This window comes from Epargyreus clarus, unplaced genomic scaffold (assembly GCF_041222505.1).
Source record: "Epargyreus clarus isolate Ecla_fem2 unplaced genomic scaffold, WU_Ecla_fem_2.2 ptg000034l, whole genome shotgun sequence".
NCBI classification, from domain to species: Eukaryota; Metazoa; Arthropoda; class Insecta; order Lepidoptera; family Hesperiidae; genus Epargyreus; species Epargyreus clarus.
In genome coordinates, this window is record NW_027332239.1 from 6,596,271 (window position 1) to 6,623,741 (window position 27,471).

The 27,471-nt window shown below is 39.4% G+C and overlaps 2 protein-coding genes across 2 annotated transcripts in view; one reads left to right on the forward strand and one right to left on the reverse strand.

Annotated features, from left to right (window-relative positions):
• Nucleotides 1-27,471, forward strand: part of LOC140756163 (sodium-coupled monocarboxylate transporter 2) — a 545,697-nt gene that overhangs the window by 101,498 nt on the left and 416,728 nt on the right. The window lies entirely within an intron of this gene.
• The window catches only part of zfh2 (Zn finger homeodomain 2), a 167,640-nt gene that overhangs the window by 85,042 nt on the left and 55,127 nt on the right, over nucleotides 1-27,471 (reverse strand). Inside the window, exons 2-4 of the mRNA XM_073091476.1 lie at nucleotides 19,904-22,670; nucleotides 13,940-16,647; nucleotides 9,727-12,550 (exon numbers count right to left, since the gene is read on the reverse strand). Coding sequence (XP_072947577.1) covers nucleotides 9,727-12,550; nucleotides 13,940-16,647; nucleotides 19,904-22,634 — 8,263 coding nt within the window. The 5' untranslated portion in view covers nucleotides 22,635-22,670. The remainder of the gene's footprint in view (nucleotides 1-9,726; nucleotides 12,551-13,939; nucleotides 16,648-19,903; nucleotides 22,671-27,471) is intronic.

Below are 27,471 nucleotides of genomic sequence, written 5' to 3' on the forward strand. Positions count from 1 at the left end.
AATGAGACGTTCTCTTCCCCATAGGTATAGGGTGAGCGCACACGACATACTTTTCTAGCGCTTTTTTGTAGCGTAGCTAGGTACCCTTATGTACGTTATTAAATTCAGGGGGGTTACTACCATCTTTTAAAACAATATTATTTTAATCATACTTTTCCTTTTTTTGCAGGAAATTTAACTTTTTAAGCAAAATATGAAAATTTCAGTTGGGTTTTATGCAATAGATAAGCTAAAAATTTATAAGGGTTTAAGTTTGTTCAACTGTGTATGATGGAATATTTACTGTTTTAAGGAGGAAATAAAACTCTCCTGAACTACTTATGATGGTTTTTAAAACATGGTGGTAGGCCCCCAGATCAAGAATTGTATAGTTGGATTAATTCTTATTTCGAACTTATCAATTGCTATTTTTGAAGCTAACCCTTTTATACTGTTTTGAATCTGAAAACGTTGAAAGATGGCGTAGTTTAGATTACATCGATAAATAATTATGAGTATGCATGACCTGTGTATGTATTTTGCTATTATTTAAATTTAACTGTAAGTGTGCAATAAAGAGTATTCTATCTATCTATCTATCTATGCTTGGAACATTCCCTATTTTTATTATTTTATATTTCTGAATTATTTACAATAATTTCTTTTTAATTAACATGACCTTGTTTGTTGAGCGGTATTAATAAATAAAATATTAGAATAAAACTAATTTGCTAGAACTCCGATGTCGCTGTTAAGAAGGCAATTCAATTTGTTATAATTAATTAGTGTTTAGTTCAGTATAATATTTTTGTAATTACTAAAACTAAACCACGGTGTTTAAACCTCCGTCCTATTTCAATAATTTTATGGACCATTTGGAATAAAATTTATATAAAAGTATTTTAATTATTATAATAATTTTAATCGATAAAGAATTTACGGATTTCTCTTGATTACCTACTCCTTCCTAATGTGTTACAGAAAATAACAACCGTTACGACATAATTTCGCTAAATCTTATATTCTCATATTTTCATTATTCCCAGGTAGAGAATCGTTACAAAAAGTATAGCGTGTGCGTGGTCCCTAAGCTGCATTCACTCAGTAATAACTAGGTGTCTGCGGCAGCTAGTTGCTTTGTTGTCAAGCTGTCATTTCGCCGTTTAGTTAAATCCGCAGTTATGCCATACCGCACTAAACGCTTTTGGGGTATTTAGGGCATTGTCTATCTAGTTGTTTATTAGAGAAACTAAGGGAAAAGATGGATAATGTTTATATGTTTTTAATGAGTTTATTTTTTTTATGTACATTTCGTGAATGATAGCGTAAATTAAGTCTTGTGGAGTTATCAGTGTACCAAGGATATTGCAGATTTTTTGGGGTTGAAAATCGAATCCAATTAACTTTATTTTTTGTTGTCACATGACATGTTGACACGTGTTAAGTTTTTTCCTCAATGTTGATACAAATTTGAAGTCGAGGACTAATCGTAGAGACACTTTTTTTTAATAGCGCTTGGAATCAGTAGAACTACAGTAAGAGTAGATTTTGAATTTTGTTCAAAATATCTTATTTACCATATTATTATATTATAGAATTATAGAGTTAAATAAAATTTTGAAAGACCTTACAAGGTGTAAGGTATTCTACCACCACACCGGATCAACAGAATATCCTGGATTCCCTTTGAGTAAGGCAATGACGACATAATGATAATTTATTTTGATATGGAAGTTTGTTTAAATGTCTCTCTCTACAACACAGGAACGCTAAACTATCGAAATGAATAATTTTCATAAGTACCTAAGTACTAAGTGCAAGTACTAAGAACTAAGAACAGTAACGACTCGAGTTGGTCGCACCACAAATCAATTTCACAAATTGAAACACGACTGAGTTAGTCTTTTTTTAGTCCCCCCACCAGCGGTGATTGAACTCCTAATTGGCGAGTAGCCACTAACCTTGCACCGCCAATAAAATTGAAGTTTCGAGTAATTTACTTAATCTATTTTACCTACAACTTTGTTTCATTTCATCTCTTGCCTTGCCGAAGTGTGGTGGTAGACGTTTTAATGTAAAAGATTTTTGTTAACCAAATTTAAAATTGAATTAATCATACTTACTTGGTAGTGTTTGGGAATTTAGATCATTTCCTGATTTGTTGATTTGCATTTGTTTTTTTTTCAGAATATTCTTTACACAAAAAGTATATATATACATACATTGATATCTGTAAAAATCCATAGATATCTACTTGTACATACAGTAGTTAAGTTACATATCTAACAAAGATTAAATAAAATGGAGAAAATTACCCTCATTAAGTTTTACCTATAACAGATAAGCACGCGTCACCCTTGCCAATTTCGTTTAGCATGCGGGCATTATGTTACGCGATAATATTGCATACACTACGTGTACATTACATCGATTTGAACGTAAATTACACAAACATTACGCGGGACGTACAATACGCGGGACGTAAATTACGCAAACATTACGCGTGACGTCTACGTGAGTTAGTGCGTTTTTACGGTACGTTGTTGAAATATAAATGATATAAGAATTTCTATTAATAGAAACGAAATTGTATAGCATCCGTTGCGTAGGTTTTTACAATATTAGATACCCGAATAAGAGTACCTTATATTCTTGAAAGATTATCATACATAGTACCTACATAGTACTAATTTTCTCAATTCTACATATAAAGTGTAAAATTAATAATGTAAGGTAATGTTATCCAAAATACACATTTTAATCATTAATTAAGATCTTAGTGTATTAATTTATTGTATTTAATTAATGAGTGTTCTCATTAGCTCTACACGATTCATTTGTAAAACTTGCGTATATAATGCATCCATTTGTTATAAGCCATCACTCATTTGTGTAGATCTTAAGTTTACGCATAGCAATATAGGTAGTCGATCTCTAATTGTTTAAGTGATTGTCGTTACTTTCCGAATTAAGCAGTAGCGTACGAAATGGCAGCTGCAAATGGTCATATTTTAGTAAAATTGACACTTAGCCACTAGATGGGCACGACGTCAAGTCAACGGCCTCAAACCATCCGGATCTAATTACATAGTGTCATTAACATCGCGGAGACCGCACGTCCGTCTAGGAAATGGAATCGAATCATTAGTAGTTTGATTACAAAAAAGGCTTAATAGAAATATAATAACGGACGGAGAAGAAATTGTAAAAAGATTGTAGAGCGATCCAATAATTGGCGGTTATTTGTCGATACGGTTTGGAACGAGTAATGGCTTGGGACGCACCGACGTGACCGGAGCCCTACCTCACATTATTACAATTTAGCTAAATTTGCAGCTCGCTGCGCGGAATGTGCAAAGAAATGGAACGTATCGGTAAGCCAGAGAAAGGTAACAATCGGAGCCTAAAAGGGATGTATTGCTATGATGTTGCGGATCTGGATACGAATACCTATACGATAAATATCGGATATAATATTTCCGGTGTCAGATAGTGTTGGATAAGGAATAATATCGGATAATTTTATTGTTTTGAATGGTTTCAGTAACTGATTTAATTTTTTTCGTAATGAAAATATAAATACATAATGATTTGACTTTATAAGAAAAGAAACGACCAAGACTTTAACTTTATTTGTAAAGAACCTACGACGATTATTGCATCTGTGTTTCATTAATTTAAAATCTGCTTGTTGCTGCATTTATTTCCGAATCCGAAACTTCTACTTCAAATTCGGCTACTTTCAGACAGATCTTTATTTCGGATATCCGATAGCTTCGGTTACGGATCCATAACATCCCTGGCCTAAATGATCCTATTCGCACACAAGGAAAGATTCACACTAGTGTAGCGTGTGAACGTATTCATACTAGCGCTGTGTGAACTAATGTATGTAATTGGTCTGCCTGTGATTGTGGTCAAATCGTCGTGATCTATCACTGTTTATGGATTTGTTTTCTAAGTTTACCGACCGTTTTATGTGTAATGTTCACTAATTCGATGTGATTGGTTATTGATTTGAACTTTGTAAGAATCGTACTTGGATAAGTTTACTACAACAGTTATTCGTTTTTAATTAAATGAAAGCATAAAATCAAATTATCATTATTTTTGCCGGCGTATCTTAATTCTACGTATCTAATTCCTTATTTAAATGTGTGTTTAATGTTATATTAAGAATAGGTCAGTTGTATTAAAATTACTGAGCGCCAGTTTTATTTGTACTGACGGTTTACTTTTGAAGCAACAAGTAGGTACCTCAGTATCTATAGTATTGTTACGGCTTTGAAACATTAATGACAGAGTGAAGTTTGTTACCCGAACAGAAATAGAAATCTAAGTATGGATTATAATGTGTAAATGACTTACAGTAGGTAACTCTACTTTTACACTTTCCTTGTTCTAAGAATTATATTCTTTTACGTTTCTACGTTCTACGTTACGGTTTCTACGTTCATCGAGTGATGTAGGTAACCCAACTGTCGTTAATTTTAGGCACCGGCTTTACGCATTTTTAGGCATTTTAAACGAAATTGATTTTAGGCACTGAGTAATGATTTATATTAACAAATATCGTATGGTAACTTTATGTTATTTGTTTTATTTCTTATGACCCAAGCGTAAAAAAATAAAACATTTGTATTCTTGATGCAAGGATTAATAGCTTTGCGTAGGTAGATTAGCTCTACTTAATCTAGCGACTATGATTTTTTAAATTTAGGTATCTGTTTAAATCACTTAATCATAATTAACTTGCGTTTAATTTTGAACAGCGTTCAGCGGGATACTAGATTAAGTTTGTAAATAGGTATTCTAATCTGTAAACCACTAACAACAAGTTTTATTATACTCTGTAAACTGCTATCAAAGCTCGCTTTCTCGACGCTATGCGCGCGAATTTTTATATTTCACTAGCTGATCCGGCAAACGTTGTGTGGCCATATAAATAAAAAAATGTTAAGGGTGAACAACCCTTATTACTTAGGGGTATGAAAAATAGATAGTAGCCGATTCTTAGACCTACTGAATATACATTAAAATTTGGTGAAAATCGGTAAAGCCGTTTCAAAGGAGTACGGTAAGTAACATTGTGACACGAGAATTTTATATATAAGATTTTCTTATTTCTCTTTAACAGATCAAAGTACCCACCTGTAAACCCATGTTAGTCTAGCATGCCATGTTCAGGCAGGGACAAATATATCATTTTTGGACCTATCAAAAAGGGCAAATTCGTAAGTCCCGTCATTTAAACGTTTACCTACTCTATGGTGCTCGAATCTAGTCCACAGCGTTAGTATAAGCCATATCGGTGCGATGGTACAAAAACTCTATTGTCGCTCAACAAAAAGAGTTGTTTTCTGGTAAGCACGTCCTATATTATTGTGTAGTACAATGAAATAATTAGTTGGTTTGGTAACGGGATATTTTTTTCGACATTAGCCTTATGCTTTGTGGGCGCGTAATTTAATATTTTTTGTAATGAACTCGAATGTTAAGTGGGTGATTGAAAAAATTATGCGTATTGTCCGTAAATCAAGGAAATTGTTCAATGATACGACTATAGTTTACGTACTGATCCGTGGCATATCGTTTACTTAATAAAAAGTTGGTACGAAAATAGGTAAGACCTAGTAGGCGAGGCAGGTGTGAATTTTTATGTTTAAAATAAAATTAATCGACGTTCACCTGGTGTTGAGGCTACAGCTCAAAAGCAAACAAGACTATAACGTAAGCACTTCTCTGGGATAAACTGGCAGTGGTTAGGTATAGTCCGCGCCAAACTGCTAGTCCGCTCTGAAATTGGTGCGCACAAGTGTAGTCATACAATTTCCTATGGCGACGCGATTCATTTCTATATTCAGAGCGGAGCAGTTTTACGCAGACTATACTTTGTCGATGGCGTCAAGTGAAACTTTGTTATTGGTCGGTTTCCTTAGGCAGTATTAGTACACTATTGCTTAGATCTTCCATTATTTATAGGTATTGAATCAACATTTGTAAGTAGGTTTTACAATTAAGTTACCTTTTAAGGTCTGTATCTCAGGTTGAGTGATATCATTTAGTAACTAGTTAGGTACTAATTTTGTCGTTTAAGGATTTAGTAACAAGTGAGTTACTAATTTGGACGTGTAACGAGACATAAATGTATACCTAATAATACATTTAAGACAATAAATTAAATCAATTATTCGTATGTAGAAAGAAAGCTGTCACTTTTAGTTTAACTCGATTATATACTTTGATCGTTGTCTGATTATATACTTGATCTACAGATAATAAAGGACATTGGCTCTATATATGTCCAACTATTAACACTTTTGAAACTGTACTGTTCATCTTTTTTTGAAAAATTACGACGTCAACCTAATTGTGATGCTAGTTGTGTTCTTACTCGTGTAGCTACTTAGGTATGAAGGCTGGTGTATTTTTTTAAACCTTAATATGTTCATCTACTTTTGGAGCTGACTGTACCTACCTAATGACGAGCATTGGTATAAAGTAAAACGTTCAGCAGCGATACTTCAGCAGTCTTTAGCATATTACTTTTAATAGGCATCTACTGATTTAAATATAGACTCGTGAGGTCTGACCAACAATAGAAGTTGACCTTCTGATGTTAATTAGTCATAGCAGTTCAAAGATCTCGGGCCCTATTCAGTTCATTTACTTATCTCAAATCAATTATAACAGCGATAAATTGAGGGTAGGTAATTAAGACGGAAACCTTTTCGATTGCGGACGATTATAGAGTACCTACCTAAGGTGCTGCCGTGTTATATCGTTGTAAGGCAGAAATAAATAAGGCGTTGAAACTTTGTGTCTAAAGGGTAGCGATGCATTCTCTGGTAGATCTTTCTATGTATTTTTATTTACGGTTTAGGTTTATGAGCGATAGTAACCCTTATGTAGCAACCTACTGCTGTAGGCTATTTTGTTTTTATTTGTGTATTATCTTAATTGCTGCTTAAAGTAACTATTAATCAATACGAAAATTAATTTCAAAAATCGTCTCTCCCTTATCTGATTTCGTATTCTGATCAATAAACATTTTCCATGTTTTGCTTGGTTATGTCTTTAAGTGTCTATTTTCACAACCAAAATATCCTAAGTGAATTTGACTGTCTGTATTTCAATAAGAACACTAACAACATTATTAGCGCTATAGTAAATCTAGTAAAAAGGTAAAACTACGCAGCGTGCCGTCACGATCGCTTTAGGTCTGAATTTTTTACAATGATAACAGCTCAATATCAGACTAGCAATCTGTTTTTATATTTCCAAACCATAATAAAAACAAGGTTGAAATTACACCTCCTACGTGGCGGAAAATGTCTGAATGCAAGGAATGTATGGAATGTATGCATTCAATGCACACTATAACTTGTTAGAAAGACACAAAGAGCCTTTTGTTTTAGTCGCCCTCAGGTATGCTGTGGAACATGAAAAAATTGCATTTCTCACTTAATTTACCTTCAATGTTCACCTGGCCTTAAATAATCCATTTGTTTAAACCTTAGCAGGAGACCACGAAAGTATTCATCTCTCCAAAAAGTTTATCTTTTAAGACAAAGAGCGGTGTAGGTAACACTCTTTGTTATCTTTTGTCTCACAAAACAAATGTAAAAGAACAAGCAAAAAACTCAGGATAAAGGAAATAAGGTAACAAAAAGCAGAAATTATAAAAAAATAAAAACATAATTCAATAATATAAATATTGCATTTATTTCAACGAATTCGGCAAATAAAATAACTGTAGATAATAATTATAATAATACTATTCAGTTTACAAGACTTTCATCTTTATCTAGACATAGTCTTTAATATAGAAACCAAAGGTTTTTTTTCACTGGCTGGCACTGGACTTTAGTTTCAAACAACCATTAGAATTATGTCATCTGAATAACAATAAATGCAGATCGCATATAATTAGGTTAAAATTAAATTATACAAATTAAAATAAAGTTATTGGAAGTCGTATTGGAGGCAAATTTAAATCAAGGTACAAGTCAGCCATTTGACATACCTAGGTACATATTTTATCTAAATGACAAAACAAAATAGCAAAAAATATAATAACTAAAGAACAAAAAAATAAATACAAACATAACATAAGGTAAACAAAAGAAAAAAAAATAAACAACAAAAGCGATATGCAAATAAAACTTATGAAATAATGCCTACAAGTTCCTGATCTTGTAGGTAAATAATATTATATCGTAATTCCTAAGGCGAAGTACAACACATATTAGCATTTTAAAGAAACACGTAAGGGTGTGCCCCTATTGAAGGCGTGCTAAAGACGGTAGGCAAGTTTTCACGTAATAATAAACATAGGAATAATAGAGTCTCCCGCGGCGCGTGCGCAGGTCTCTCGCACGAGCGGCCCATGTTTCTATATACGCAACATTTAAATTTGAACAAAATATTTGCATATCGCCTAACTCCCCAATTCCAATCCTCTCTTATGTAAATCCGTAGGAATGCCGAAATCTGCAGCCGGCGACCCCACACGACAGACCGATCATTATTATGTAAATATTTCCAACTTCTAATGTTATGTCTGTATGTATTTTTGTGCCCTTCGGAAAACATAGTCCAAGTAAACTAATTAGATACAGTTATATCACAAGTTCTTAAGATGCCTCTACGAAACGAACAAATATTTATAATCTATCTATGTATATTTACTACTCTTATACTGCGCACCTACACGCTACGAGCGGCGAACGGAGACAATAATTATACAGCGTTATATCGTTTACATCTAGTAGTATACTTTTACACAATTAACTATTTACAGTGGAGCTGAGAAATAATTTACAAATCACTCGGATCCTACAAGGCACCTTATTTAAATAGTAATAAAGACTTCAGGCTTCGCTATGACTTTACAAAATAATTAAAACGTTTTAAATTCTCTATAATATATAATTTGGTTTTCATTACAATCCTACAACAATTGACAAGTCGCTAAAACCTAATAGGAGTTTTAAATATGAACAACTAGGAAGAATAATATTATGCAACAGATTACTAGCGGGTTACGTGTACGACTATGCAGTGTCGTTGGGCATATTGTTTGAAAGTATTTGATTGGCATTATTTAAATAATTGATTATTCATGTGGAGCGAAACGCATGTGCGCCAGATCGGTTCCATTAGATATGCGACGTCCTTCACGCGTCCTAACTCCTACCATTGTTGTGTTCGTTTGCATTTGAATAGCGGCGGCATAGAGCGATCCGCCCACCGGCCCACCGGCAGACCGGCCCGCCTTTCGCGGCTCCGGTGACAACACTCGCGGCCCATCACTCACATTACACTAATCTATAAAAACGCGCTTAAATATAGGCAAGAGAAAGATTTGCGCGGTGAGACAAGACATAGTTGCCCGCCATGACAATGATTGTGCGAACTGTCAATACGATTGTTGTTGTTGGATAAGATACGATCAAATTTACCCAACACTGCACAGACGTAACATAACTCTTCTGTATTATAACTAATTGAATATTTACAAGAGGACTCACTAGTAGGAAAATGGACCAACGACCGTCACGGCACGATATGAGCTTCGCTCGAATCGTGGGCTCTCTTTGAACGGAATAATTATCGGACCAAGAACTTAACTCTAGTCCCCCATTAAGCGAAGCTCGCCGCTGCGAGGTTCTACATTCAGGCCCGGGGTCGCGTAGCACTCGAAAGGGCTAGACGACGCGGACCGCGGTCAAGTAGTGCACTCACCGTTGCCGGCGAGCTGCGGCCGCAGGAACGCGTTGTGTAGTTCGCTGCCGAGCCCTCCTTCCAATCGCGCAGCCATCTGCATGAGCGCGAGGGTGCTGTCGTCGCCCCCGCCCGAACCGCTTTCGAGCCGGGCGCGGACCGTCGCGATGTGTCCGCGGGTGAACACGTGGTCTTGCACGGAGTACTTGTGACTGTACTTGAAGTCACAGACGCGACACTCCTCCGGTGGCGGCGCATCCGACACCTCCGACAGGCCGGCTGCCAGCCGCGCCTTCTTTTCTTTGGCACGTGCGTTTTGGAACCATACTTGTACCACTCGTTTTGGGAGCCCGATTTCTCGCCCGAGCGCCTCACACTCCGCCATCGTCGGCGTTTTATAATCGCTAAACAACGATTTCATTATCTTCACTTGGAGCGATGACATTTGAGTTCTAAAACGTTTGCCAGGCGGCCTGGACGATTGTTGTTGGCCGGACACCGGCGACGTTGGCTCGTCTTCCTCGTAGAACTCCATAGTTTCAGATGCTGTATCTGAACGTTCATCTGCGTCTGATCCAGGTCGCGATAGATCTACCGGTTTGCTGAGATCTAATGGTATTTCCGATTTTCCATGTTCAGGCCGTCTTTCAGAAGTTTCATTGCTACCATTTTGTTGGGAGGCAGCATGTGCTTGGAGTTCGCTTACATATCTTTTCATAGATTCTTCACTGTACTGCTTGATAAATTTCTCCATGTCTGAGTGAAAAGGCGGGAAAATAGGGGGCAACATGGGAGCCCCCGCTTGGGAAAAATTTTGCTGCCGGTCACTTTGTTGGGAACCAAAACTTGGTGTGGATTCTGTACTTAGTTCTTCATCAGGTAAGGCATCCACATTAATTTCACCTCGTGCACACTGATCGGCATGTTTGGTACTGAGATGGCTTTCCAATGCACTCTTTACTTTGAACAAGGCTGGACAAAAAGGGCATCGTTTGTTTATGACTTGCGCATGCGCGCGAAATTGCCCTTTTCTTTCACGTGCTCGTGTGTTTTGAAACCAAACTTGTACCACTCTTTTTTTTAAACCAACTTCACGTGCAATATTCTCTAACATTTTTCGAGAAGGGTTTGATTCTATTTGGTACTTTTGGTAAAGGTAATCCAGTTGTTCAGGCAAAATAGTTGTTCTTAGTCTTTTGTCTTTTGGTTGTTCTCCAGTGTCTATCTCTTCAAAGTCGTCAAATTTTCTTTTTGCCACTTGTTGATTTAACGCTGCCACTAAAGGGTGGCGTGCTTCTTCATTTGTAATAGACGCGTTTAGTTGTTGTAACTGGGCATGTTGTTGCAAGATCCCAAAAGGGGAGTCCGGTGGATATGTGGGAAATAAATTTGGATTCATTATGTGAACTAATTGATGTTCCCGCCATAAATCAAACCGTGGGAAGACTAAGTTGCATTTATCGCATTGAAAATTGCCATCTTTTTCTTCGCGAGGTTGATGTGATAAAGGGGTAACTGGAGTATGAGGTGTCGGTGGCGCAGGTGAAACCGGATAATTTGGAGCTGCAGGAGTTGGTGTGCGAGGTGGCGCAGGAGAAACTGGTACATGTGGTGCATGGTGCTCAACAGTGCTAGAGTTAGAGTCTTCACTGCTTAGCGTAGCAGCGACTTGTGCTGCGGCTGCCTGAGCTTGAGCAGATCTTTTAGCATCTTCTTCTTTAAAACAATGCGTCTTTTGATGTCTTATTAGTTCATAATATCGTTGAAATACTAGTTGGCATTTTTTGCATTGGTAATTAAGGCCAGGAGTGCGTTGAAATCTATTAGCATCGTCCGTAGCTCCGGCCGGTGGTTCGGCGGCTGGTTGGTTTTCATATACTTTCCTTGCTTTTTGGCGAGCATTTTGAAACCACACTACTATTACTCTCGGACTTAGGCCGAGTAGTTTCGAAAGATACTCTAAATCATCATCTTTCGGATATGCGTTATTCTCAAAAAATTCTTGTAGAACTTTGATTTGATAGTCAGTAAATCTAGTTCTGTTGGCGCGTTTGCCAGAAGACCCCGAGCTGTTGGATCCGTTCGAGTTGCCCCCGGAAAGTCCGAAATCGGCCGGTCCCCTGCCAGGACTGAGGCTGCGATTTGGGGTCAAAGGTAGGACGTTCGGGGGCGCGGAGTTTGGGGACGCGAAGTTAGGATTTAGCTTCGGCGGTAGCATCGACGGATGTGGCGGTTGAGGTATACTCGTGGCTGGGATCGAGTCGATTTGAGACTGAATTAGTGAATTCAGTGATAAATGCGTCGGCGTTTGTGGTCGCGATATACTTTGCGGATGATCGGCGATATTCAAAGCCGGACTTTGCGAGGGAGCTTGAGGAAAAATGAAACTTTTGTCCTCTTGGTGTCGATCATCATATGAATGGTACTTTTCTTCCATCGTTGGTTCATCATTTGGCTCAGATTTCACTTCTTGTTGACCAACATACGATGTGTCTTCAATTTTTGCTTTTTTTTCAGGCGGTGGTTTGCCTTCGTCCGAGCTAGCAGACGAGTCCAACGGCGTAACTTTAGCTTCACCGGTCTTCTCGTATTCCTCAAGGTTGAGCGTAGTCGACGGTGGATTGTTAAAATTGTATGGAGAGTCTTTGTTACGCTGACGTTCCTTGAAAAGCGTGTTACGGAACCAGTGTTTGATGACTTTCGTTGCTAGTCCCGATTGTTTAGCCATTTTGGCAATAGCTTCATCGCTCGGTGAGTTGTTTATATCGAAATGCGCGCGCAATATCTTTAATTGATCATCAGTAATGCGAGTCCGGGCTCGCTTTTGACCTGCAGCAGCATTTGCCTGCAAAAAAAAACAGAAACTTTAGAATAAGAAAACTTGTTACCATTTAAACGTACCTACCGTGATGTGTGGGAATCATTATTCATTTACCATAAAAGTATTACATTGCTTTACATCGAACAAAGGGACTACAAAATTGTAAGGGGCTCATTTATCTGCGGCTGTAGGACCACTCAATGATTGCAGGTAACTTTGAATAATAACAGAATTCGTTGTAAATAATAATACTTCGACCCTAGGCGCCCAACAATGGTCCCTCTGTTGCTTTGTGCAAACAGATAGCTAATGCTTATCTCATAATGCCTTGTAGATACGTCTTTCCTTACGATTGAATTTACACTGTACTTACAGCTGACAGAAATAATCGAATGTAACCAATATATTTAATCTTTTAACGTTACTTCATATCTACAGGACACATGATTGAATAGTTATACGGTTATAACAGTTAATATAACGTAAGCAGACATAGTTTCATAAAATTTGACGAATGATTTGTAAATGAAAATTCCGTACATAGATAATTAAGTGGATAAGTGGTAAGGTTGATACATAACGTTAGTGGCATATGGGTACATAAATTAACGGTATAATATATTGTTGTATATGTATATCGTCGACATACACCTATGATTTTACCTATGTCTTCATTAAATATTTTTAACAGTTCTTTATGAGAAATAAAATTATTTAAATTTAAATTATAACGTGTTTAAATGTCTGTATAAAATCTATTCACGGATTAGCCGTAATTTACATGGGATTTTCATGCAAAGATACATTTTACAACCTCATTACAGTCTTATATATTTGTCGTGTTCTATATGTTTTATTATGATAATTGTACCTTAGTAGGTACTCATTAGGTACTGTAGTAGGTATAGTAAGTAAGTAAGCTAGAAACTCGGGTTAATGAGAAACCTCTATAAGAGAAAAAGTGATTGCGGTCCCTTGAGCTCTCACATATTCAGGTTTGACTGTATTTGATCGCGAATTCTTTGCAGGCTAACAACTGTACATACTTTAAATATATTTGATGTATATAACAAGCAAATGTTATACAATACTAAATCATGCACATAAATTAAAGGATATAAGACAGAAACAAATACAAGGTGTAAATATGGTGATTCTACTGTTTTATATTATAATAAATGATAGCAGTTTTATGATTAGATTTATGTAATTACAAACACTATGAATATACTTAAATTTGATATATTGCATTGCATTCTATAATGATGACACGACACAATTGGTTTATAAATTGCACAACACTTTTAATATGTAACATTATGTTTATTCCTATTATCTATTATATTCAATTTGAATTAAAATAATATGTTAGTGTGATCATGAATAATGTTAATAAGCAATAGTTTGACTCACCTGTTGCTGTTGTTGCAAGAGCTGTTGTTGTTTCATCTGGGCATCGTGCGGGAAGCCCATCGCGTCGAAGGGAGGTGGAGGCAGCATTAGTGGGACCAGTGGAGGTTGCAGGTTCATCGCTGCTAAGGCTCCCACGTTCAAGCCCAGAGGTAACCCGAGTGAGAGCATCTGGGCTACCATCGGATGTAACTGCCCCAGTTGCTGTTGTAACTGCAGCATATTTAACGCTGCTTGCATTTCTTGCACTTGAGCGGCGAGCAAGGCACCAGCCTGGGCTTCGCCTGGACCATTTCCATTCTCACTAAAGTTTCCACCAGTCTCTCCTCGCGGCGAAGGCGACCTTTCACCCTGAGGCGCCGGCGACGCAGCACGAGGCGAATTCGGCGCACCCGACTTCCTTTCGTACTCAGATTTGAACTGTTCCGCGAACTGCTCCAAAAACTCCAGTGGAACTTTGTCTTTATGCACTTCTTCACAATGAGTCTTTAACACGAACACACTAGAGAATTCCTTATTGCAATGCTGGCACGTTGACTTCGACTCTCCATCTGGAGGCTTCTCCTCCGGGGGCGGCGGAGGTGGACTCGGCACTCGCGCCATTTCACGCTCTTCTTGTAGTTTACGCCGCTGATTTTCATTATATTGCATAACGAGGTCGAAGCCGAACGTTTCGAGTAGTTGTTTATACATTTGGGAGTTGCGTTTGGGCGGGTTGCCCTTTGCGACCATCTCGTCTAAGGCGGCAGCTTCTGCGTCACCTAGTGGCGAATGCGCCCGCGCATCGCCAAACGGGCATGAGGTCGCGCGATGTGCTTCGAGTAGCTCCCCAGTAGGAAATGACGCGTGGCAGCGCTCGCACGAGGCGCTACCTGCGCGCGGGGATCGCGGGCTACCTGGACGCGCGGGGGGTGAAGAACGGGGCCCCCCGCTGCTCGTAGACGAAGGGGATGTATTTTTCGGCGACAAGACGTCTTGTAAAATTTTGGCGGGGTCGTTCCTGTCCGGTTGTTCTACAAGGGGCCGTGTCAAGTCCACGTGGCCGGCCGCGGCGAGCTCTTGCAGCTTGCCCGCTCGAGTTTGATGTAGCACGGATCGCATGTGTATGTCGAGCGTACTGCCCTGAGTATAGGCAACCTTGCATATATTACACTTGTATCTCTTGCGATCGTCCTCCTCACTTGATGTACTTTTAGGTGTTAAAGTTAGATTCGACGGCGCTGTACCCGCTCCGGGGGACACTGGCGGATTGTTATTATTTTGTTGTTCTTGCATAGCCCGTTTAAGTTTGTGTAAATGGCTAACACTATTGTAATGCACAAGCAAGATATTCTTTTGTGTAAAAGATTCTTTGCATACGTCGCATTTGAATGGTCTGTTGGGGTCAAGGTATTTCTCCATGGGATACGTTAATTTCTCTCCTTTTCTGTGCAATAGCGTTTTATTATGTGCTGTGAGATATGATTGTCTGGTGAATGCGACTTTGCACCTGTGACACTTGTATTTTCTATTAGGATCATTATAAGAATCTTCTGCCATTGCTTGTGAGTTTAAATAGTCTTCGAGAAACTGTTGATCTTTGTATATGATAGAATCATCAGAGTTTTCAGCATCATTATGTCCAGACTCATCAGCAGCAGTCGCGCTTGAGTCTCTATCTTCCATTTCAGCGAGTTCGTCGTCAGGTGTTCTTAAAGCTTCTTTTCGCAATAGATCTGCGGTCGCAGCATCTAGAGCAGTGCCTTGGCCTCCTTGTAACAAAGGGTTGGATGCCAGACTTCGTTTAAAGGCCGCTAGTTCATCTTCAGATAATTCAGAATGAGAAGTTTCAACGTGCTTCTGAAGAGCCAGTACAGATCTAAAACTTCTTCCACATAACACGCATTTAGTAGCATCACGAATAACATGATATTGTGAATGTAGTTGTAGTTTCTCAATTGTTTTAAATGCCAAACTGCATTGATTGCAACGGTACTTGTATACATGCTTTTCAGATACCGACATGTTGGCAATAGAGTTTCGAGCGTGTGCTTCTCTGAAGTGGTTCTGCAAGGCGTGGGCCGCGTCAAAATAACGGTTGCATCCTTTTTTCCAGCAGAAGTAACCGGGACCTTGGGGTGTTTGTTTTAGTTCCAGGTGTCCTGATTCGTTTTGGTGGTGACAGAGTTCATCGACATTACGAAATGTTCGATTGCACGTAGAACAACGTTCGGTCTCGCCGTCGACACTACCTTCGGAGCGAGGAGAAGATATTTCCCGCTCTTCATCACCGGGACGCGATTCTTCACGCTGTCCTTGAGGTCCACCGTTTAACCAATGACTCTGGTCAACTAAAAGTAATAATCTTTGCAGGCCCTCTGAGTTCACTGAGTGTATTTGCATCACATGTCGTTCAAGTGCTGGCCTCTCTTTGAATGCATCCTGACATAGTGGACAAATGAAATGTCTCGTAGGGTCACCATGAACAGAGGCAACGTGATTCTGTAATTTACTCTCACTGCTACAACTAAAGTTGCAATATGGGCAGTTATGTTGGTTCTGAGGTTCGAGATCATCCTCTCTGTCAGCCGACACATGTTGAGGTGGTAAATGAGATTGTTGTTGATGTTGCTGTTGTTGTTGCTGCTGTTGTTGTTGGTGTTGTTCTAAAAATCGCATCATTTTCTGCTCTTGCGTTAGTTCCGGTTTCTGGTCAATAGGTTCTTTGTTATCTGTTAACAAATAAAAAATCAAATTAGTACAGGTTATATATTAAGTATCAAATGATAATTCTATATCGCAAACGAACCTCCCGCTACGGAATCTGCACGACAAATGGATAGTGATCAGTACAATATATGTTCACAATGTCTACCTACGTTTACGTGAGATTTATCTGCAAAAAAGATTATTTCTATAAATGAAGCTAGCTATTGTTCGGTGCGAGCGTTTGTTACTTTTCTGAATTGAAGTTAAAAATAAAATTCTGCTCTTTTATATTATTAGTAGGACTCGTTTTGTTTGCGACGTCCCGACAAGACAAAGGTATCGCTCTATCCATCCCGTACGCACACATCCACGTACGTTAATGCTAACGTAACAAGTATATTGTAATTTTGCACACAAAGGAGATACAGGACGGGCAAACAATCATTGTTCATTATTACAAAAGGTTTCGAATATTTCGTTTCGCATCGGATCAAATGCATTCGGGAGATCGATGTATGTGATGATGAGTGCGAGTGAGAGGGGCAGAGGCGGAAGATGTGTGCGCGCAATTATTATTTGACCAGGGATGTGTCCGCAGCAGCGTGTGAAAGAAGCTGGCCGGCATTGTTTACGCTCAAATAAGGAAGGTGAAAGAAACAGCCGATGCGAGAAGCGTAAGATTCGTTAATGTAACGCTACAATTACACGTTATTAGATGAGCAACTGACGTCCCTGGCTTAGATATTGTTAATTTTTGGATTTAAGAAAATGTTCCATTCAATGTGAATAAGTTCACTTACAAAGACATTTGCAATTTTAATAATAATAGTAAGGACAATACGGTTTCGAAAAGTAATATTAGTTAGAATGAAATTGTGACAGGATCTATATTTCTCACTTAATTAAAACTTAAAGGTATCTGACCGTGAGACGCAGCTGAAACCAGTTGTCCCCTGTCTTTTTGGGAACCCGTTTCATAGTTTTAAGCAGTTAAAACCGTTACATCTAATGAAGGGGAGCGGGATAAGTAAATCCGAACGTAATAATAATCAACTGACCCCAGTAAAGACCGGAGTGACCAGTGTAATTATTTATGATGTAAATTCGCAGACCCACAGTCTGGAAGGAGCATAGAACAATGGCCAGGTAAAGGGACTTTGTCTGCACAAATGCGATCTCCAACACTTTTTGTCAATGACAAAGGGACCCTTTCTATGGAAACACCACATCGTTATAGCGTCGTAAAGTAAGTATTGTAGTATTGTGCAGTAAGTTTTGTTTTGCAAGATTTAGGTCAGGAATTTTATAACACGGCGTCAGAAGTACAATGGTTTGAATATTTTACAGCCGTTGCGTCCTTGATGTCGCAACTTGCATTACGGGAATATTATCTTAAATCTTACATCTAATTTTAGTTGAAAGGAACAGTCTTACCTATATGGATGTAAATAATATTGAAACAATGCACATTGACCGGTGTAATGAAAACATAAAGATAGTTAGTGAAATATATATGAGTTCCTATAGGTACAGTATGATCCACACGACGTGTGTACCTACTAAATAATAAATTTACGGTATATGTGAGTATATAAAAATAATATTATCTTAAGGCGCCAGCAATAGGACTATAACATGATATTTGATATTATCTGCATTTTAGTCACAATAAAATAGTTTCACGATATTGTTTACATCACAAATTAAATAATGCTGGTGAATATAAAGTACTCTACTTACATAATTATTTAAATTTTCTTAAACAGGTTCGATTGACTTTGGGTCTGACTCTTGAATAGCCTTATTATGATTGTCATTTCTTAAGGCATTTTTTCAAGTAACTTGATACCTGAACCTCAATCCAATAAAATAAACAATTTAAATAAAAAAACTAATACAAAAAGTTGATAAAATATGACTTTTGCTTTCCCATTTTACAATGAAGCGAAAACCATTGGAAGGACTTTAAATTTATATGGACATCAATCTTTTAAAGCGGGGACTCAATAAGGTGAAAATAAGTAATAAGCATAAACATGAGGGGCACAATGGTGTAAGCCGGATTTCTTTCGCCTCCACATTTCTCTCGGAGTTTATCGTATTTCACCGTGGCCATAAACATACGGGAGATGTACCGGCGACATTGTAAGATGATGTAGCTGCCTCATCACAAGGGGCAATCATCCTTAATGCGCGACGGCCACATACGTAATGCGAGTCATTGTCCCGCGTGCGGTACTTATGGAAAATTCGCGTTCTCAATTCAAATCTTCTTTCCGTCTCCCTCGCTCGCGGGGCGGAGTCGCCTCCGACCAATGACCGAGTCCGACTGTGGCGACACCGTGTAAGGCGTACGTTATTAAAGAAACCTGTTCTAATGTTGAGCGTTTTAAATTAAATTTTGTCCGTGTGTAATTATCTTATTATTGTGATTACGAATTCCCCGCTAAATGCTCATCGCTCCAAATTGAGATTGCGTTGGTACGGTGACGGCCAACTCCGAACGCCGGTACGATCTTGGACGAAGAGTAATGTGACGCTCTTCTCTACACCTTCCCGAAAACTTTAAGCAAATTAACACGAACCAAATTGTATGTTTATTAGCACGATCCACTGAAAGAAGTCCAGTTCATAAAAAACGCAGAACAAAATTGATTAAGGAACGAATCGGTTTAAATTGGAAACCGATAGTGACGTTTCGAAATCACATTCATAAGTCAACTCGGTACCTATTACTTTATCGATACGAATGCCGGTAATGGTTTTGGTTGAATTAATTTTAATGGAATTTTCACGCTTTATAGAATAAAATGTTGCGAAATGTGTTTAGCACGAGAGTAATAAATAGTAAATACGTTTTGCCACTGTTCTTGTGGCAGAATAAAAAGTGTTTCTAAAAACGACATCTAACGTCGAGAAAAAACATTTCGTTAGATAAGGAGCGCACGCGCATCTAATTGCGTTCCGACTAAGTTTTTTTTCAGTGTAATAATGCAGACGTTTTTTACAATAACGTTTTGTTCCTTCAGTTAGGTATCATTAAAAACTTTTAGAGACAATGACTTCGGGAAGTTAATACAAAATCATAGTAACAATAGAGTAGTCACGGTTGAAATAGTATTAGTAACAAACTAACGATTTCCTCAATAGTATTCCGGATAAAATTATAGAAATTACTCTAGCTTGAATTATTAGTTATGAAAGAGTTTTAACTTTGTTTTTATATAGGGAGGTTCGTTAGTTGCAGATGTATATAGAAGCAAGATTGTAGATACTTACCATTTTCTTGTTGATCATAAGGACTTTGCAACTCGGGTGGTTGCGGGATGACTTGGAAGAGCTCAGCAACATCAGGCGTGGGATCCTTGCCTTCGGATCGCCGTTGGAGCTGATGGATTTGTTCCATTTGCAAGTGCTTTACTGATCGCACGTGCTGAAGCAGAGGCAGTCGATGTGGAGCACCGAAGCCACATAGAGCACAACGGTACACGCGAGGACGATCACGTGGTATCCTTGAAGCACAATCTCTCAAGTGCCTCAATAGAAGAGTCGCTGCTTCGTGTCTTGCTCCAGCAGCATGCAGCTGAAGCTTGTGAGCAGAGTTGGTGTAGTAATCGCAAGCACAACATCTGACTTGGACGCCACCGACTCCAGCACTGCCGGTGCCAACGCCACCGCAGAATTTCAACTTCCATTCGTTTCTTGGGCCACCTTCCTTCACATGATTAACGTGTTGTAGCCTTTGTAGATGCTTGTCAGTTTTGCAGTGCAACTGGAAGTTTGCTTTCAAATTCGTCTTGTATGTGCACAGTTTGCAAACGTAATGGCCAGCAACGAGAGCTAGTATCTCCTGCTCTCTAATTTTTGTGCGGTCTTGCGCTAAATGGTGCCCGAGGGCTTCCAAGGAATCTGTCGAGAAGCAATTGCATATGCAGCAATGGAATGTCCTCTCTGGCTCAGGGTCTGCTGGTTCTGGGGGAGGCTCCATGGCTTCAGGATTTAAACCCACATCTAGATGTGCTCCTAGTTCAGGTGGGGATGGTCCAGGACCTCCAGTCATTAGTTGAATCATCAGGGCTTGATTGTATGCCATGTCGGCTAACGCTGCCTCAGGGTTGGGAGGAGGCGCATCGCCACCATGAAAATGGAGTAAGCTCTCCAGCTGTTGCTGACTTTGTTGTCTGTGATGTAAGGCTGATAATGTCTGCATATGCTTTACATTTTGCTGTAAAACAAGCATGTTATGTGTATGCTTTTCAGATGTCATATGAATTCTTAGGTTTCTTGCAACATTCGTCTCATAATTACAAACATCACATCTAAACGTAGGTTTTGGTTTTTGACCCAGTGGAGAGTGGTGTGGTAGAGGTGGTTTGTGAACTCCAGGTGGAGTGTGCTGAGGTGCAGGAGGTAAGTTACTCTCACCAGGATTTCCACCATTCTGCAGTTCTTGCATGTTGTTCAGATGCTTATCTGATTGCATATGTATGCTCAGATTGCCTTTCGTAGTCGTAGAATAGTTGCAGACTTCGCATCGATAGGGTTTATACCCACAGGTATACGTTTCACCTCGTGCTAACCGAGGGTGCGGCTGCCCAGCTATACAATAAATGCAACTCGTTTCAGCTTCTGGATGCTTTTCCTTCATATGTATTTCCAGCGTTTCTTGATATTTGTAATGCCAATTACATTTTGGACACTTCAATGTTTTACAGGAGTTTCGACTATGCATTCCAGCGAGTGGTCCACCTAGTCTTCCTGAATTCAGTATTAATTCACATTTAGGACAATCTGCACCAGACGGCCGACCACCAAGATGATCTGGACAAACACCTATCGTAGTCCCCGAAAGGAAAGCTGGAGGTGGTGCTTGAAACGGTGGGGATGAATTTGGGCTCGCCCGCGGTTGTACCGACGCATTTATTGTATGAGGATGAGCTACAGAGATCAAGGAATGTTGAGGAACTAAAGATTCAGCCAGCGACCGAGGCGGTCTCCACGCTGGTGGACTCGGCCTTCTGTCGTCACATGTGCCATTAGGCATCATCAAGTCATTTTCTCTATCTGGAGTCATTGTCATATCGGGTCGTTTGTCGATTGAGGGACTCGATAGTTCTGACATGTTGGGACTACCTGATACGGAAGCACGAGGTGGCGCAGCAGCACCTACGGGTTCTAGAAATGAGACTAGTGGTTCTTTATCTTTACCGACACACTGAATAATAGCCGAGGCGTTTTCCCTCGATAAGGCGTCCCTTTCAGAGTCAAGCAATGATAAACTATGGTCCGATTGGGCATGCGCCACAAATGATTTAGCGTAACCAAAACTCAATTTACATATAAAACACATAAGAATAGGTTTAACTGGTACGCTGATGGGACACTCCGATGATGGAGACGTTGGTCGTTGAGCGTCCTTTCCACCACGGAAACTGAATACTCTATAACTGTGCATCACAGGGGCGTCAGGTCTCGCACGCGCTCTTTCGGCTGCCAATCTTCCGTAGAGGGCGCCGTATAACGAAGGGTTTCTTGAGACGTAGAACGCACTCGCTATCTGGGGGAATTCCAGTTGTCTCTCGACGACGTTGCTATCTCGACTGTCAACGATGCATCCTGGTTCTATCTTAGGTAGATCGGGTAGACTAGTCTCGCCTTCTGACAGCTCGGGGTCTTCGATGATGTAGGCAGAACCGTCGGGGTTGTAGACGATCTTGCCGTCGAAGCGTTCGACGTCGGAGGAGAGAGGCGGGGAGTCACGTCTTGAGGTGAGATCAACAGCGTCGGGTGCGGCGGGGGGTGAGGTGGGCGCGGGCGCGGATGAGGGCGCAGGAGTGGGCGCCGCGGGAGCCGCGGGTGCGTTGCGCGGCTCCTCCTCGGGGCTCATGTCGCCGTCGTCTTCGTCGGGCTCTAGAGCGGCTGAACTCTGTGGGTCGTCGCGCTTGCGGCGCCGCTTGCGCTCCGGGGGCGGGCCGCTAGCGGGGCCGCCGGGCTGCAGCGGCGTGGGCATGGCGCCGGGCGTCAAAGGCCGGCATCACATGCTCTCCTGTAACAAGGGGAAAACACAAAATTGAACGTAACGTCAAATTTTCTTTGACATAGCAAATAAATGCAAAAGAGATTTCTCGTTATTCCTAATTTATTAATGTAGGTACCTAATATTACTACTCGTAGAAATTCGCAAATCTTTACGTTAAAATAAGTGCACAAGTATAAAATTGAAAATATTCGTGTGGGAGTAAATTTTACTTTTCTCACGGGCCAGTTTAACCCACCTGACTGAAGGTGACTGTTCAATGTATTTGTGGGGTCCTTGGTTGACCGCTACACTCTTTTATTTATTGATTAATTTAAACGCGTGGATGTATTTAAAGATTTAATGTCCTTGATATTACTTGATGTTACTAATCCTACATGAAGCTTGATTAATGTATGATTAGTGAGCACGCGCGATCGCCTTGGTGCTAACGTACGTACTGACCTTTTGGTAACAATTAAATAATCACGCGGCTCACGTAAATTGCTGGCGCAGCAGAATGTACGACTTGCCTCGTACATGCTCCCACGCCGCAAAAGATGAGTTAGTGTTGATGGGATGCTATAAGGTGATTGAACAATATATTTTATCTACTATTGTTAGTAGATGGATTGATATAATATATGAAATTAATTCTATAATGAGTTACACCTAACACTTTCGTCACCGACAACGTACACTGCACGAAAAGCCGGTGACGTATATTTGTTTGATTTGTCGGCGTAAGAATTGTACCGCGGAGCCCTAACACCACACTGCTTGTTTTCACTACCACCACTTACACTGCACTGATTGTTTACACTACACTGATTGTCAATTTCGCATCGAGGGGAGGTGGACTGCAGACGTGATCCTGCAGCCTCCCCCGCCGCCGATGTCACCGCTGCTGACGAACAATTCTTCCGAAGACGCTTCACCACCCAGATAATTGCCACTATGGTAATGACACTGATGATGACATACGTTACCGCATAATGATGTATATCATGGGTGTTAATATCACTGGACAATGGCACAGTTTCTTTCATCTCGTTAATTTGCTTTTGAATTTTAATTAACGATTCTTTATGCTGGTTGATATCTTCTTGTGTAATGTTGGTGGGAGGAACAGGTACTGATATGTTAATTAAGTGATTAATTGCTGATAATGTAGGGACTTCCAGATCTGCTCTGATATGCAGACTACTCATGTCTTGCTTATGAGTGAGTACTGTAAAGTCCTTAAACTTAATTACACAGCCTGAACTTGTGCTTAATAGGCCGGCATTTGATAACTGCAGTGGGGTAACTTGATCTTGGCAAATTAATTTGACTTGACATTGGTAACAGCAAAAATAAAAATAAGTATTTACTTGATTTAATTCGGACCATCTGGTTTTGCATTGATCTTGATAGACGTTACACTTGCCTGTAACAGTGTTGGTTTCACACAAACTCTCATCATCCTTCATATGATATACTGGAGACCTTGTTGAGCATAAAATTGTACCTAAATCTTGCTGTAGGCATGACTTTAACTCGCTTTCTGTCATTGGCAATAGATAATCTTTCTTTAAATTATAGGATAAGTAACTTGATACGGGTTTAATGCTTATCATTTTACCATTGCGTAATTGTGGTACGGGAATAACTTTATAAATTTCGTAAGTATCCCGGTGAACTAGAGGCACTTTTGTTTCAAATATGAGGTAATTTGAGGATATTCTTGCTTTTACCTTTAAAAGATGATATATGTTAGGCAACGATACGCTGTCAAAGGGTAGAGTTAACTCCTTTGAGATTTTTCTAGTGATAATGTTTAACTCACTATTAAGCTGATCTGGTGTGAGAAGATTAAAAGTCAACTGACCGCTGTAGATGTTTGTTAACGTATCCAATATAGTATTCTGCATATCCTTTAGATTTTGTAATATATTATTTGCGATTACTGTTGAGAGAGTGAAATCACTTATTACCAAGCTTTCCACGTATTTAGAATTTAGATCTCTTACTATATTCTCTAAACTGAACAACCGTTGGCTTATGAGTTTGTGCTGCTTATTCATCATGATTTCGGTGCGTTTGAGTAAATTAAATTCCGCTTCAATGACTGATGTTTGGTTTTTCCAGAGTAACGCTTGATGTTCTTGATTTCTTTTGAGTAGTTGTATGTCTTGTTCATATTTTTCGGCAAAATTACTGTCTAAAATTCCAAACAGACTATTTGCTATAGATCCAATTCCGTTTATGAGACCGCGGCGCGTACGCGATTTCTGATTGCTCATTAATATTTCATTGTAATGAGACAGCTGTTCGGTGCCGTGTTGCAGCTGTAACATAATCGCGTCGCAATGTGAGAGGCTCTTTATCTTATTACATATGTTCTGCAAATATTCATTGTATTTATTTAATGCCTTTGAACCTTCCCAGTAGGGACTCATGTCGTAGTAGACTACCAGGCGCCACTCGTCTCCAATTACATGCATGTCTGTAACCTTATCGAAATATAAACTCTGATTGTTTTGTAAAGATTTTATGTTATATGAACCTTCTGTGTTTGCTATAAGGGTCATAATAAATATTAAAAGTGTAAATGCCATTTTTGTAAAACTGAAAGTGGTCCCTCGCCTTGTTTGAGAAACATGACTTACTTGTTTTATATCTTTATGAGCATTTACTTTATTCGATCCTTGTTGATCGCTGTCTTCTTGTTGAACAGGTAATATTGATAATTTGACGATTGGACGCTTCATAACACCGTTCTTGGTTTTTAGTGTTACAACCCTTACGTAACCATCGCTCCCGGGATGCAACTCTGTGACACGACCGAGTGGCCACCTCCCAGCGGGCAAATTGGCATCTTGAATCAGCACCACGTCATTGATTTTTATATTACTTTGTGGTTGTTTCCATTTGCTGCGTGTTGTTAATTGTGTAAGATATTCTGATTGCCATCTCTTCCAGATATCTTCAAATATCTTTTGTGTAAGATGCCACCGAGTACGTAAATCTGTTTCGGTACTGACGAACGCTAATGTCGGTCCGCTTGTTAGGAAATGTGATGGGGTCAAACAGTCCAAATCGTCAGGGTCTTCAGTCAAAGGACATAACGGCCTTTGGTTCATACACGCTTCTAGTTGCGAGAGTAACGTGCTATATTCTTCATAGGTGAGTTTCTGTTCTCCTATTACTCTTTTTAAATGGTATTTAAGGCTTTTAACTGAAGCTTCCCACAGGCCTCCTGCTGATGGCCACGATGGTGCATTAAAATGCCATTCAATGCCCATGGCTGTGACATCTCTCATAAACTCGCAATCGAATGTATTTTTGATTTCCTCATACTCTTGTTGGAGAATCTTGTTTGCTCCAATAAATGTTGTACCCTGATCGCTGTACATGTGCTTAGGGACTCCTCGCCTTGCAGACATCCTGCGTAGAGCTGCTAAAAAGGCTGATGTGGTCAGATCAGAGACCAACTCGAGGTGTACGGCCTTGGTTGCCATACACACAAATACAGCCACGTAGCCCTTAGAGGTCTTGATTCCTCGTCCCTTACTGGACTTTACGAGTACGTGTCCTGTATAATCTACCCCTGTATGGTAGAATGGTCGCGTTGGATTCACCCTTGCTGCTGGTAAATCCCCCATCAATTGGTGATGACGACTTGGATTATGTTTTCTACATTTTACGCACTGATGAATGCGTTTTTTGGTAGCCTTGATGCCACCAACCAGCCAATATTTTTGTCGCATAAAGGCTGAAGTAAGCTTTGCTCCACCATGATATGTGAGCTCATGACATTGGTCAATAATTAATTCCGATAACCGGCTATTTTTTGGTATAATTATGGGGTGTTTCATGTCTAAGTGAATATCAGCATGTTTTAGACGACCACCCACTCTTAATACTTGATCTTGGTCTAATATTGGGTTAAGCATACAAATCTTGCTTTTTGCTGCTACTAAAGAACCTTTTCTTAATGCTTCTATTTCTTGGTGAAAATGTTCTTGTTGTACTAGTTTAATTATTTTGCTTCTTGCTTTGCTTATTTCCCCTAGTGTAAGGTAAGCTTGTCTTTCTTGTTTAGTTGACATAAATCTATACATCCACGCTAAGATTCTTGTTATCTTATTTAATGAGCTATACTTGTTTAATAACTCCGTAATAATGTTTGCTTGTTTTTGAAAAATAACTGTAGTTATTTGTTTAGTTTTCCTCACTTCTTGATCAGTGAAAAATTTGGTTTGATTGCCTTCTTGTTCTAAAGCTTTGAATGTTGGTAGCCATGCTGGCCCATTCCACCACAACTCATGCTCTCTTAGCTGTGATGCAGTCAAGCCTCGGCTGGCGCAATCTGCAGGATTGTCCTCTGACTTGACATACTTCCAGCAATTAGGCGGAACTATTTGAATAATTTGCTTAATTCTATTTGCTACAAATGGTTTCCAGCGTTCCGGTGCACCATTTATCCATCCTAATACTACCATTGAATCGATCCAGCAGTATGTGTTTATGTGGTAACCCTCGAGGCATTCCTTGATTTTCCCCAGTAACTTGATAAGTAAGAGAGCACCACATAACTCTAATTTGGGTAAAGTAAAGGTTTTGTTAATAGGAACGAGTCTTGTCTTCCCGGCTATCATGATAACTGACGTGTGACCTGATGTCGTGACCTTGCAATACACTACACAGGCATAAGCTTTCGTGGATGCGTCGGAAAATCCGTGAAGCTCAATGACGTCATGTTCTTTTGTTCCCAACCATCTTGGTAGTTTAAATTGATTGATATTTTCTAAGTCACCTTTTATCTTAACCCATTCCTTAAGAATAT